At 39.3% G+C, this 15,158-nt stretch overlaps 1 protein-coding gene across 1 annotated transcript in view; it reads left to right on the top strand.

Moving 5' to 3' along the window:
* bckdhb (branched chain keto acid dehydrogenase E1 subunit beta) overlaps positions 1–15,158 on the top strand; it is a 38,882-nt gene that overhangs the window by 2,513 nt on the left and 21,211 nt on the right. Inside the window, exons 4-8 of the mRNA XM_076971595.1 lie at positions 1,229–1,362; positions 2,454–2,609; positions 4,809–4,917; positions 7,192–7,289; positions 9,267–9,377. Of these exons, the coding sequence (XP_076827710.1) occupies positions 1,229–1,362; positions 2,454–2,609; positions 4,809–4,917; positions 7,192–7,289; positions 9,267–9,377 (608 nt within the window). The remainder of the gene's footprint in view (positions 1–1,228; positions 1,363–2,453; positions 2,610–4,808; positions 4,918–7,191; positions 7,290–9,266; positions 9,378–15,158) is intronic.

Raw genomic sequence — 15,158 nt, forward strand, 5'->3', positions numbered from 1 at the left:
ACAGTGATGTAGTAGGCATTTTGAGTACATTTATGCTGTTGTGTTGATTTTATGGTTAATTTTATACTTTAAACCTTTATATATTAATGGCAATTTGATATATTTTTTTCTATACTTCCATTAACTTGATTGTATCCCCGGACAAACATGAGGTGATTCATGGATTGCTTAGCAACTTGTAGTTAAAATAAACACTAGTCAGGTGCCTTTTCTCTCTTTCTGTCTCTCTCTGTCTCTCTACCTCTCTGTCTCTCTCTTTCTCTCTGTCTCTTTTTTCTCCTCCCCTCTCTGCCTTTTGTTTTCATTGACGTCAGAGGTGTTGACCTTTTGCGAGGGATCATTATTTTCCATGGCATCTCGTTAGATGGGAGAGATGGCACATGAATGACTACCTGTACCAGTGACGCACACACATGCACTGCTGAGCATTATTGAGGACCACTGCTGTCCACCCAAATTCCACATTTTCAGCTGTGCCTTCTCCTGCCAATCCACATTAAATTGCTTTTTCTGTGAAATCGATTGCACACACAAGCCTGGCTATATTGCATTATCACTGAAATAACTGTCCCCATCTTGGTAAATGGATCCAAACTATTGTGTTTGGTATTCCCTTAATTATATTCAAATGAAGTACAGATTTTTTAGTTCTGTGTTAAGGGTGCACACTGAACAATAGAAACCGATATATCATTATGACCATTTCTTTAATGTATCAGAGAGTTAGTGCTACGTCTAGGTGTTGGTGCAGCTAATCATGTAATATAGTACCTGTATGGACAGTGTTATGCAAGCTGTGTTTCCAGATCAGTTTCAGTGATCAGTAGGTATTTAGGCCAAGACTAACACAAGGTAAACCAACTGAGCAGCTGGCCATTTGGCACACATCAAAATAGAATCCCTGACCTTGTCTAGAGTCTAATTCTTGTGGTTTGTTGTTGAATTACAGGATAGAAGAGGAAACCAGACCATGTTTTTGTGGTCATGGATAAGCCTGCCATTAGGAATTAGATTTACCTTGCTTTGATTCTTAACATAGACGAGAAATTAACCACTCATGCGGGATCTTTTGTTCAAGGCAGCATTAATTAGTCTTGTCTGTGGTGTTTGTCCTGTGGTTGCGTACCCACTCTCTCTCAGATTAATATTAAAAAGGATGTCAGAATGCTAGCTATCACACAATACACATCAAGCTACTTTTTATTTTCCACTGCTTTTTTTTTGCCAGGCAAAGACCGCGTCTTCAATACTCCGCTGTGTGAGCAGGGCATTGTGGGATTTGGAATCGGTGCAGCTGTGGGAGGAGCAACAGCCATTGCAGAGATCCAGTTTGCTGATTACATCTTTCCAGCTTTTGATCAGGTTGGTCCTCTTGTTTGAAGCTTCTTTGATGTCCATGCGTCAGTTAAGTGAGCCATTATATTTATCGTGTAATCATATTTTACAGCCGGTCCATTTATTGTAGGTATCAATTCAGGGATGTGTTGTGGAATTCAGGGTTGCAGAGATCTCCCACAAGCAAAAGTGTATAAATATTTGAAAATGCATGAATATGCAGTCCTGTTCTTCTAGATTACCGTGAAGTATTTTTACACCCAGTATCTTTGCAAGTTCTCCCACTTAGAAATCATGGAAGGGTCTGAATTTTTAATTTAGGTACATGTCCACTCAGAGAGACATAAAAAAAATCCAGAATCCTGTACCAGGTCATACAGAACAACCAAAAAATCACTCTGGTGTTTGACACACGTAAAGATACGGTGACTTAAATACAGCAGAAGGTAGTTTTTATTTCTCCAAGATGAATGAAGCATTTTTGGCTGATCTGTACGGAGAAGCAAGCTGTTTTTGCCCATCTGTTGCTGCGTTTTGTCATCCCCTCAAGATGAATGAGTCTCCTTTTTTCAAGGCAGTTGTGAATATCAGATGGGATAATGGGGAAATATTATAGTGCAGCAGGTCCTGCTGTCTTTGTTGTAATAAAGCCAGCTACTATATTACCTTTCCACACTGTTAAAAGGAAGGGGGGCCTTTCAGAGGAAAGCAAGCATTTCAGAGTTATCAGGTAAAAAAAAGGAAGTTAACCTTTTTATATCTAACATTTTGTTGTGTTTTCTCTATAAATGATTGTTTCACAAATCAAATTATAATGCACTTGGATTTGCAGTTCTCATGGTCATGAAAATTCTACCGTCTGTTATCTTCATTGTGGTTGGTTGTTTTGTGGTGATGCAGGCAGGAAAAACAGCTCCAGAATGCAATGGATGCTAACTTTGATTTGGTCCCACTTCATAATATCAACATGAGGTGCATCATTTTGGCTTGTGACTGAGAAAACAAATCAATGTTCATTTCTATACATTTCCCTTAACAAACATCCTTGTACAGATTATGGCAACTAGGGAAACACAAGCATGTTATTTTTAGTAATTTTTAAAAACTTCTTTTTATAGATTGTAAATGAAGCTGCCAAGTACCGGTACCGCTCGGGTAACCTCTTTGACTGTGGGAACCTGACCATCCGAGCACCGTGGGGCTGTGTGGGCCATGGGTCCCTCTACCACTCCCAGAGTCCTGAGGCCTTCTTTGCCCACTGCCCCGGCATTAAGGTACGCCTTTACAGAAACTGGCCAGGAAGTTGCTCATTTATAATGTCCTTGCTCTTCATAATGTTATAATTTGTCACACCATGATCTTTTCCTAAACTTGCATGAGAGGATGAAGTGGATCTGAAAATAATGGAAAATATGATGTGAAGCACACATTTCAATCAAATTTGAAAATGGTGTATTCTGTTCAAGACCAGAGATGATGTTAATTCCCAGCCACTTAAGGCGTAATTTAGTTTCTGTTCCTGCTTTAAGCTTCTCTGTACCCCAAATACTTTTTTTCCTTTAGCTTTAGAATGTTAGAAATATTTTAATATAATATAGTTAATATATGTTATTGAAATATATATATATTGTAATTGCATTGCATATTATAAAAGTGAAAACATAATTTAGTTTTAGGAATTAAGAATAAGTTTCATGTGTATCAGTATCAGACTTGCAACGAGGTGCACTTGAGCCAACATCAGGTCTAGTCTATCAGGAAATATGAATGAGACTGACACTTAATAACTGCTCACATGGATACTGAGTCTCCAAAATATCAGTACCTTCTCACCACCAATGCAAGGAGGACCAACTATGTTGCTGATATCCAATGTAGAGAACATGGCACCTTAGCAACATGGCACCTAGTACCTCCTAACTGGGTCAGTAGCCTAAATTCATTCTATTGTGCCATAGTCTAAACTCTACAAAGGTCCAGCTGCTAGAGGCAGATCAGTTCAAAATAAGAACAAATAAGTACTAGGCCTTATGCTCCTCAATGTTCTCTGTGTCATTATAGACATCCATTTCTGTTCACTGAGAAATTTGTTTTCAAGCAACTGGCTTTCCGTCCTTGAAAAGCTGTCTGGACATATTTCACCCTACTCGTGGTCCTAAGACTAATCTAGTATTTATTTATTATATTTATTAATTAATTAATTATATTAATTTAAATACACTTTTAAAAGGTATAATTTTTCCTTACACTTGATCTCATTGCAGTTTTTGAAACCTTTGAGTATAAAATTCTTATAGACAGACTTAAGAGATGGGTTGGACTCTCAGAAATAAAAATAAAATTCTTCAGGTCATGGCTGGAATGCAGGCGTTGCTTTGTCAAAACTGAAAGTTTTCTGAAAGAGTGCCCATGACCTGTGGTGTCCCCCAATGTTCGATTCTTGGGCCGCTCTTATTTACCTTAGACATACTTCCTCTTCTTTAGATTTAGGCCTGTCTTACCACAGTGACGAAGACCACACTCGGATTTATTCAACCCCAAATAACTAAGAGCCTTGAGCACATTACTAGCTGCATGGGAGACAATATTCAATTATTTTGACAACTCTGCAGACAATTATTCTGCAGTTGAATGAAGATTAAACATATATTATATTTGTGAAAAGCAATGAGAGGCACATACTAACTTTATATTTGAACATTAAAAGCCCTCAGATCAGAAGAGCTAGATTGTAACCTTGGTATGCTAATAGACTCATCTTGGCACTCACATCAAATCAGATACAGAAGCAGCATTTTATCACCATACGAACATCAACAAGAACATCTAAGTTGCTCTGGACAGGCGCATCTCCTAATGCCATATATGTAAATAAGATTAATAAGAGTTAGGAGGAGCACTAGAAGGAAACGCACTATCCATATTCTGGAATCTTTACACTGGCTACCAGTATATTACAGAGTTGTCATTTAAATGTTATTACTGATGTATACATTTCTTGATGGTGTAGGCCCAATGTATATGTCTGAAATGCTGAAGCATTATCAGACAAGCAGAGTCATTCATATAGGAGCTGATCAGTCAGTCCTTCCCAAGGTTAAAACTATGCACTGAGAGGCAGAATTTAACTATTCTTTTTTTCATAAAAAAAAAAGTCAGAATATTAGAAGAACCCTAACATTACATGCTACAATGCACTATTATGTCCTATAATTCTTAATTTTTCTTTATTTTAGTGTTTTGTATCAACATTTGTTTAATCTTACCTTATTTGGCACATTAATGTGTTTGTTGCTTGCTTGTTACTAATTTGTGATTAAATACATTTTTTATTTAGCAACTCTTTATAAGAAGTATATGAATTGGCAGCGTGTATGGAAAGTGCTATATATGTAAACTTGCCTTGACATATATACTTACTTCAAGAGGACTGATTATTTTTGCACCAAATTCATGTTTGTTGACTCCCTCAGGTGGTGGTGCCTCGAGGGCCGATCCAGGCCAAGGGTTTGCTCTTGTCCTGCATTGCTGATAGGAACCCCTGTATCTTCTTTGAGCCCAAGATCCTCTACAGAGCAGCAGGTGTGCTCCAAAGTGCTGTGGTTGGATCCACAATGTCAGTTGTGGTGCATACCTTTGCATGGGACTGATCCTTAATGTTGCACACACTATAATTTGGTCATTATGGAAGTATGCTGAAGTGCAATCTCACACTGTCACTACTTTAACTCTCCATGCACCGCACTGCTGCAGCATTCGTCTTGTTTCAGTTTGCCTTCTGCAAGTTGCAGTTTTTTTCCCCCAGGCAGGTCAGGTAGGAGAGCACTCGTAATGATCAGAGGTATACGAAGGACGAGAACGCTCACGTAATTATCTTCATAGTGTTCCAGCTGTTCCTTTCATATGGTAAATCTGGGACGTAGCAGCACTGCGACATGGTGCAAAATCATCCAGCTTGTTGAGTTGTGGTGCTCATTGAATGGTGTAAATGCTCGTGTGTTTTGAACAAACATCTTTTTTTTTTTTTTGCATAAATGAATGTGCCATAAGATTACATAAACAAATTGCCAAAAAGCTTAAAAGTTTCAATTTAACAGTCAGCTGAAGAGCAGCTTTGACTGCAACAGTGAAAGCTGCTTTTTAATGTTCCCCATGTCTTTGTCCCAGTTAGCCATGCAGATGTTCAGGTCTCTCTGAACTACACTTAGGCCACCCGTTTCAGGAAAGTGAAGTTTTATACACACTTCCTCTGTGGCACTATTTGCTGGCCATGGGTCATTCTTGAAACTTGGTATTGTGGAAATGATTCTGTGTTTTTTTTTTAGTGGTTCATTCATGGCAGGACCCCATGATGCACCAGAAGCCATGGGTGTGAATGTGTGAAAGATCTTTGAATGCCATGGATCTTTGCTATTAATTAGAACTGATATCCTAAATTTCACAGAATGTGATGCCATATGATGGTCAAAACCACAAAAAATGGCATTTTACCCTGTACGGACAAGCACAGCTCCTGTGTATCTGAGTTTTGTTTTGCATTTTCTCAGCAATTGTGCAAGGCTGGAGTCACTACAGCATATAAAATCATAAAATTTAAAAAAAATTTGCAAATATGTGGAGAATAGGAGAAACAGTAGAACAGTGCCTTCGTTGTGAACTTTAGATTTAGGCAAATCACATCATGATAATGTTTCTTTTGTGTGAGTGGGTCACACTTCAAGAACGGCCTTCTCCTCCCCTCGCACAGAGAAGACTGCATGCTACAAGTCTTACCTTTCACCCATCAATTTTCTTAATCACAGCTATCATGAGTCATTAAGGGTTTTGTACTTGATCTCAGAGGCTAAATTATCTTCACAGCTAAATGATACTTAATTACAGTCTGTTTTCAACCCTTCTGTTAAAGCTTCGTTTTACCTTATTGGCTCATTTTGGCTCTTTTGTCCTCTGCTGGATCATTTTGACTCTTGCAGCAATATGGATTAAGAAACGTAACATGGTTCTGTTTGATGGAGATGGCACATTTGATACATGTACTTGGAATTTTGAAACGAGTACCGAACGTTATGTTGAGCTGTCTGGCAGAAGCAAATGTTTACATATTAAAGTAAAAGCTTAAGAATTTCTCAATTAGGAATTGAGTAGGAACCTGTGATTTTAATATTCTGCATGTATGCCATTTCCAGCTGCAGAAATGAGCTTTTTTGAATGGAAGTTGGCATTAGACCTTCAGCAGATTCTCCTGTTTAACTATAATCCAAGCCTAAAACCCATCTTCACATATTGCTGGCTGACTGTACTGTTCAGTGTCACAAAAATCCAATTATTTGTTAATTACTGTCTTTTGAAAAAGGGCCTGTGGTTCATTTTCTTACAATGAAATGTAGTTAACAGTGCAAGTCCTGTCAGCTAGTAAATGTATTTACTTCCACAGCCTAAGTAAAAGTATAATTGTGGTATTGTTTTAAAAACATATGTAAGTGTTTGTTGCTTTGACTCAATGGAAAATTTGAAACTTTGCTATTGTCTGAGATCTGAGATTTCCTTTCCTTAAGGGGAAAATGGCAACCAAGTGGTTGTCTGGATGCAGAGGCTATCGGTTATAAGCCTCATTTAAATCATGCAATTGCAAAGAACTATTATTAAAATATACCTATAACCCAAAGAGTTGAGTGAAGAAATTAATCATCTTTTTAAGAAGTTGTGTACTGGCTTCTTGATCATACATTCCAGTTACCTCCCATATCAGTTGGATGTATTGGGGTTCTGGGAATGTGACCTGGGCTGGGTTTTTTGTAATGGTATTTTTTATTTTAAGCCAATGCTTATGTACTATTTCTTGATTTCTTTCTGCAGTGGAGCAGGTCCCCACCGACCCGTACCACGTCCCCCTTTCTCAGGCTGAGATTGTGCAGGAGGGAAGTGATCTCACCCTGGTCGCCTGGGGCACGCAGGTAATTCACACGGACGTGTCTGAGAGACGCGCTGGTTCGGGCGTGTGGGTTTAGGACGGTTACGTGTGCAGAGACGCGGCTGGCTAAATGGAGTCTAATTTAGACCCTGAGCTTCGTGACATTTCCAAATATAACGAAGCGTTGATTTAAACAAGCTCTATCAAAAAGGCTCCGCTCACTTAGCAGGGGAGCTCCAAGGGACGTAACCGCCGGGGCCTGGACTGACCTCCCGCCCACACCGAATGCTCTCCCCTTCTCTGTGTGAGCTGGCCGTGTCCTGCCTGCCCCTCATGTTCTTTGTCCCTCTTATCTCCTGTACGGGCAGGATGGGATTATGTTTTCAATAGCTCCCTGGGTGGGGGGCCCAAGTCATGGCTCTGCCACTCGACAGGCTTTATCCCACCTGCACCATAATTTACCTTTACCCAAAGAGCAAAGGGCAGTCTGGAACCAAGGGAAAGAGAGGAGTTCGCCTTCATTCAGGCTGGTGTTAGATGGGAGGGGCATCTGAAGTAATTGAAATAAATACCCTCTCCCCTTTCTCACACCATTAGGCCCTTTATCCCTCTGAACTCCATAGATGAGGGAAATAACCTTCTAAGACTGAGACAGATGTGCCTCCAATGATGGTGCTAAGGCAGTTAATGAAGTAAAACTAACCTTTCTTCTAAATATAGCCAGCCAAACGGTGTTGGGTGTCTAAACTAGTTAGCCGAGTAACTTTAGCCATTGAGTAAGGCACCTGGTAGTATCATACAAATGAAAACGTTATCTTAAAATGTGGCCATTAGCTTGCCTTACATGTTACTTATGTTAGTCTTTTATTTCTGACACAAAATTAAAAAGGGCATTTTAGGTACTATGTATTGTATGATTGACAATATATGTGCTAATGGACGATTCTAAAATGCTGTGTCCATTCTATAAGGTGAACTGTAGGTCTTATTGCCTCCAGTTCCTTTCTTAGGGTTGATTAAACCCCTCTGTTTATCATAATTATGTATTTATTAAGTCTGATAAATAAATTCTCTAATGCCTTAAAAGTGACTTAGATGTAACTCTGTATCTATGAATATGCAAACAGTCCCTGCTTCCATATCCACATCTGCCCTAAAGCACAAGCTTATCTGCATACCTGACTCTGCTAATCAGACCTCTGCTTGATGTCTATATTGGCATCTGCTGTGTGCTATACAGTGACTTGTGGTAATATTGGAAATATAGTGTCAAGTGGAGTATTTTAGTGATACATGCAATGTTAGTAACATAATGGTAAGCATGAGTCTATCCCTCAGCTGACATGTTGTACTGTGTCCCCAGTATAAATGGATAGAAGAGTGTCAGGCTTCAGTATAAATTTTGTGGCAAACCCCATCTGTTTTTGAGTAAGGTTTTCAAAACAGTGCTCTGGAGAAGGGCTACTGCAAACCCAAATTTCCTCTGTGCGTTTGGCTGATAGTCTGATTTTTCCAAATAAACTGCTCCCATTTATCTCTTGATTGTCAGATCCGTTGGTAATAGATGAAGGCTCACGTTCTCTCTTTTAGCAACTTTGCAGCCAAAAGCAGAACAAACTTAGTTTGCATAATACGAGTCATCTGGCTTCTCTTCACACACACACACACACACACACACACACACACACACACACACACACACACACACACACACACACACACACACACAAGTTCATGTAGTTGTGTCATTAGGCCAGGGACTATGAAACCGTGGCTGTCTGACTCCTTGTCTTTGAGACTCTCGTTGGTATACCTTGGTTCCAAAGTGGAAATGATCAGTCATGGTGTTCCTTGCTTATTTCACTTAAATGTCTCCTAGCACATAAAAACACCACAAGGTCATGTTAACAAGGTTAAAAACGTAATTTTTAAAGGGTCTTTTTCTGGAGTTGCTTTTTTTTAGGCCTTTGACAATATTTGGTGTGAAATAATGAGCCCAAAACGCTTGTTTGGTTGGCAGGTCCACGTCATGAGGGAGGTTGCTGCTATGGCACAGGAGAAGCTTGGTGTTTCTTCTGAGGTCATTGACTTGCAAACCATTTTGCCATGGGACATAGAGACTGTATGCAAGGTAAGCCACGACTGTCCGCACAAATTCTAAAGTTTAAAGTGCAACATCAGCAAACTGAAGCTGTGTTGCTAGAGCTAAAATGTTTCCGCGGTTGAGCTCTTACATATTCAACTTTGTTTCAAGTGTGAAATTAGCCTTTTAAAATTCTAAGCTTTAATATGGTATCTCGGTTGCCTGTATTGGACTAGCAATGCTTTAGATTATGATTTATTTCTGGCTCACCAGCAGGCCTGGGAATTATAACTACAAGTTTGAATAGAAACGACTTTTAAAACGTCTAATAGAAATGATTTTTGATCTGTCTTTGTACAGCACATAATTTTTGGATCTTCTTTTAATAATAAAACGAAGCATGAACATATTTATTTTTCTCATGCCTGAGTTGTAGGCCACACACAATGTGAACATTTATGTACAATATCATGAACCTTAGGCCTGCTTTTACACAGCATAAAGTGCTCCCAGACACTAAATTACAACTCCGTACCCAGTACTCTTGTATTTGAAATGCGTAGCATAACTTTGCTACACCCTATCCAAGTAGGTTTTGCGTTTTAAAGCCTGGAGCTTCTGAAGATGTCATCAAAATGTTCAGCTTGCTGTTTACTTTTCAAACCGAGCAGCAAGGAAAATGTCTGGTCAAATCCTATTCCTATTTTAATATTGCCCGTTTTATCATGTGTATTTGGAGGCAGCACAAGGTAAAAACTTTAAGGCTCCCCACTGCCAAATATATGATTAGTGCACAGTTCTGAGGCTGTGACAGGGTAGCTGTGAAAACTGGAATCTGTCGCCTGTGTTATTGTTTTGGCAACGAGGCGGGGGAAGTCTGCTGGCCTGTCACGGATTATTTGTTCACAGCTGCCTTTTCTAATAAACAATGTAATATTCAAATGTCTCAGTATTAAACACTCTCCTTGAAATTGAATAGCATGTTTATGATACTATGCTTTTTGGCACTCACAGGGTATTGGAAAGCTGACGTAATAAGGACAGAGGCTCTCTTTCTCTAAACAACACCTCTCATGTTTCCTCTTTTGTCTTGCCCATTTTGGATTTTTTCACGACATTCTTTATAGCACTGGTCTTGTGCTTCTCATCAAGAAAGAGTAGTAACAGCAGTGCAACATTCTAGTTCTTCCAGAATTAAAACAAACACATGGTTCATTGTTGGTAGGTAGGAGGAAGCTCTTTTAATCATGCTCTCAGCACTGAGTTTGGAGAATTAATCTGTGGGAAGGTAACGGAGTTGTTTGTTCCTGGTCAAATACATGTATTTGTTTTATTTTGTATTTGAACTCAAAGAACTCAAAACATTTTGTAGCCATATGTGGCTAAGGCTTGAGGCCTGTATGAACCACTGAATACATTTCATAGAGGGTTTAGAAATTCAGTGGGTGACCATTGGATGAAAACAGTGCTCTTCCAAAATACAAGGAGATGGCTGATGGTTATGCTGAGCTTAGAGATGCTTTTTTAGACATGGAAATGCATATGTGCATTGGTTATATCAAGAATGCCAGAGCAGTCTGTGCCATATTGTGTTTTTGTTCCCAGACATTTTCAGATGTCAAAATGAAGGGTCACAATTAACCCATAATTTAAATAGGCTGGTAGGCCAGCATAGTGGCATTACCCAATGAACTATAAACAGATCCTAAAACAAAATTATGTCCAACTGGGACTGCCAGAGTGTCCAGCTCAGCATGAGTCACCGTGTGCTCATAGATGCTCCCGGGTGTCCTGTGCATGCATGCAGATGTGGGTCCCGTCATTGTAGTCATCGGAGCGGGACTACACTGGAACATGCTGCGTCTGGTTTCCTGTTCCTTTCGCTCGATGATCTACAGCACCAGTAATCAACAGCTCTCTGATCTATATATACACTTGCTGTTTGTTGACAAAAGGAATTGGCTGAAACTTCATCAAAACTGAGAAGCACCCCCCACCCCCCTTACTGCCTGGAACTGTTCAGTAAATGTAATAGTCGTTCATTTAGGGCATAAACAAAATGGCCAGTTTGCCCTTGCCAGACCAGTGGCCTGGATGATATAATGGGAATTTTTTCCCCTCTTGTTTTTTTATTTATTTTATTTATTTTCTTTCTTTTTTCTAGTACTCATTTATTCACATTACATACAGACTGTACTTGTCAAAACATATTCCATAGTTTTGTTCAGTGGACAGGATGAGTGTAAAATACTTTATTTACATTGCTCTGCTAACTTTTTACAAATTAAGGGTCTGGAAAATATGAAATAATAAAGCAAGACATAATAAAACTGGAGGGGAAAAAATGTGATAGACATCATTTTCATCTTCCCCTCACCTTTGCCTCCTTGTTATCCTTGACTTTCTTGGTCATATTCTGACCAGATCTGTATCTGCACTGAACTTGGTAGTAATAGTAATTTGAGTGATGTTTTCATAATATTCTTGTGCATATTCTCTTCAGAATTAGTGACTAAACTAGGTCTTTATGCCCGCTTCTCTATGTTATTACTGATTGAAGACTCCTTTAGTGATGGCTGTGGAGGTAATTATGTAAATAGTCTGTTTTCATGCTTGGCTTTAGTGGAACATGTGACTTAACCAAGAGTATAGGGCACTTGGTCCATTATCGATCAGTCTGTCCGGCAGTTTTGATGGGGGGGGGGGGGGGGGGGTGGCCCCGCTCTTATGGTGAGAAGGCCAGCAGGCAGTCAGACTTGGAAGGGCTTAGTTTGTTCTACAATGGGAGTCTTGTTTTCATCTTGGGACTAAACCTTGTGTTTTTAAGGCTATTTGGACTGCTCCCTATTCTGTAAGTCACAACGGTAAATCAGCCCTTCCAAAGCAAGCACTACAGCTTTGCCTGGTTAACGTGATCAAGATGTGCCTGGAACCCAGAGCTTCACTGCACTTGTATTCCCTTTAGTTAAATGCGTGTTAAAATGGTTCAGTAAATTGTATTTGTACAGTTTTGCTGAATTGCTGAAGTGATGTGCTTTACTTTGCAGGATGGCTTGGACTTGCTAGGAACCTTGAATATTAGTTTCAGGTTGTTAGCTCATTGGTGGTCCCTAAAGTGCTAGTTTATAAGTTGTGACGTTTCACTTTTTATGATTGCCATGCATGTCAAGTTTTTGGCAAGTCAAATAAAAAGTAAATAAAACATCCCTCCGCACACACAAATGCTGAACACATGAAGCCGAAGGGTCAGTCTGTGATGGGTGTAGCGTGAGTTAATCTGCTTGTTCCTTTCTCTCCTAAATACATAGTTTCTGTCCTCTGAAGTTTCTGGAGGTTTGGTTCTCCTGTTATATGGTGTCCTCAGTTGACCCTTGGAGGATGACTGTATGTTGCTCTATCTGCGCCAGGCACAGGGTGATAGATTTGCTCAGTCATAGATGTTGAGGACTAACCGCAGTGCAAATGCTGTTTGACAAATCACATTATTGGGAAGTTCTGCAGCTTTCAGACATTTATTTTTTCCTGAAAAGAATGAGTCCAGGTAAAGATTTTATTAAAAATGTTGTAATATACATGTATAATTTGATCATTATAATTCATGGGTACTATTCAGACCATAACATAATAGTACTGAAAAGGGGCATACAGACTGTGGAGGTTTATATGCCAGTCTTTCTTCTCTTCTTTTTTCTATCTTTGCTTTTTTAAGGCTGAATCTTTAGGGTCCTGCTCTCTAGAATAGTATAGGAAATGGACTTGTAGCTCCAAGAGAGTAAAATGTATTCTTATCTGCTTGAGTTGGTGATGGTGAAGATGACGCTACATTCAGATGATATCCTCATCCTGACCTCTGGCTGAGGCCTTATGTTCACCTAGGACACACAGCTGTTTTTAGCATGGTAATTTTGTCATCTGACAGGCAAACAAACATGGGCATGACAATACATTTGGCACTAAGATTCTTGTAATCTCTGCTGTAGTTATTTGTTGTCTTTTAGCTCATGTTGCAAGAGCGAATGAAAAATAGATGCAAACTATTTTGTGCCAGAATCACCACGCATGCCTCTCTCTGTTTCCACAAAGCTCCCCTTATCAACCCATCTACCTCATCTACTAAGTGCTCCTGCGCTATAATGCACATTGCACGGAAAGAGCTCATGGACCTGTTTATTTGTCAAGAAGCCATGTGGAAGTAATATGAAACCATATTAAAAGGCAGGGTTATTCTTTAATCACAGGCTCAAAGTTCTTTTGCATGGGGGAGTAAGTAAAAACCTAATGTTATATGGAAGTCCTCCTCCACTAGAGTTGTGGCAATTCACTGAAAACCATCTGTTATATAATATTAAAGGAAGTGTCTTTCTGTCGTTTCTGCTTAAAATAAAGTCTTGTGGATACCAAGAATCTTAATGAAAGGCTGTATAAAGTGCTATTGCTATTAGATGTGTTTTATTCTTTATGTAACTGCTGCTCTGGCTTGATAGAATGGAAACCTAAAGATACTGTCTGCCAGACTCCCCCTGTTATGAAATAGACAATTGCTACACCCCATTTCAGCTGCCCCAGTATAATTTATTAGGATCACTGTGTAGATGTTTAAAGTTTGTATATCTGCCGAGTTTCTGTCAGCACGTGCAGATGTGATTATGATGGAAGAATAAACAAGAAACCACAAAGCTCAGCAAATTAAACTTTCAGAGATAATAATCTTTAAAAACTCTCTTATTTACCTCCAAAGACCTGCATAGTAGGCAAGTTTATAATACAAAAACACCTATATATATATTAAAAAAATAATAATAATCATTTGTCACACCATTTGTCTCTGCGCTAAAATGTTGGACATAACACGATTCTTTGCTTTGTTTATTTATTGAGCTTGGCTTGTGCATTATAGTGTTATATATATTATATAATTATATTATATTTTTATTCTATATCATCCTTACCTTTACTTAAGAAGCTGTAATGATCAAACTTCCCCGAGGTGGGATCATTAAAGTCTTATACACACACATAGTGTGAGGTTCTAACAAGCAATAGGCCGGCCCCCTAAACGTGTATGTCAACATTTAATGTGAATGGTCTTCCTCTGAAGGCCCGGGGAGCCCTGTGGCTGACCTCACGTGATCCCTACAGCTTCAGCGTGAAGTCAGTAGTGTTGTTGAAGGATGAGGCTCCTCTTCTTCCCTGGTGGGGATCTGACGGTGCCAGTGCATGCTCAGTCTTCCTCGCCTCTGACTCATGTTCCTGAGTTGATTTGTGTTCTGTTGCAAATACAATGTGGTGTGCCTGCAGTCTCCAGGTCTTTGGAAGGCCACATGGAAATGTGTCAGAACAAGTGCCTCATTGTTATAACCGCTGATGAACACACACAATTCATTAAACAATTACATAATTAAATAGTTTGAAAGGCAGTTTGACAGAGCCAAATGAATTTATGCATACAGTATGTGTGAGTACATGGATTACAGTCATAGAGGTTCTTAAAGGTAACCTAGGATGCATTTATTCTGTATTGTTACATTGTTCTTTGATGATTGTATAGAAGGTATGTTACTTTGGCTGGGGGGAAAACTTTGTGGTGACTTTGGCTGGCCCAGATGTGGTTTTACACACCTATTTTCAACCCTATGATTTTAGCCTGAGCTGATTCTTTTTTTTTTTTTTTTTTTTTTTTTTTTTTTCCGACAGCCTCTTTTTTGGTGGCCCATGAATAATTGATGAGCTCTGCTATGATTAGCTGGTTTACAAGTGAAGCGCCACAGTGGCTCATGAAGAGACAAGTCAACTTTACTGTCAAAAACTCCAATTTGTACAGGACATGCG

The sequence above is a fragment of the Brachyhypopomus gauderio genome, chromosome 13 (genome assembly GCF_052324685.1).
Source record: "Brachyhypopomus gauderio isolate BG-103 chromosome 13, BGAUD_0.2, whole genome shotgun sequence".
NCBI lineage: Eukaryota > Metazoa > Chordata > Actinopteri > Gymnotiformes > Hypopomidae > Brachyhypopomus > Brachyhypopomus gauderio.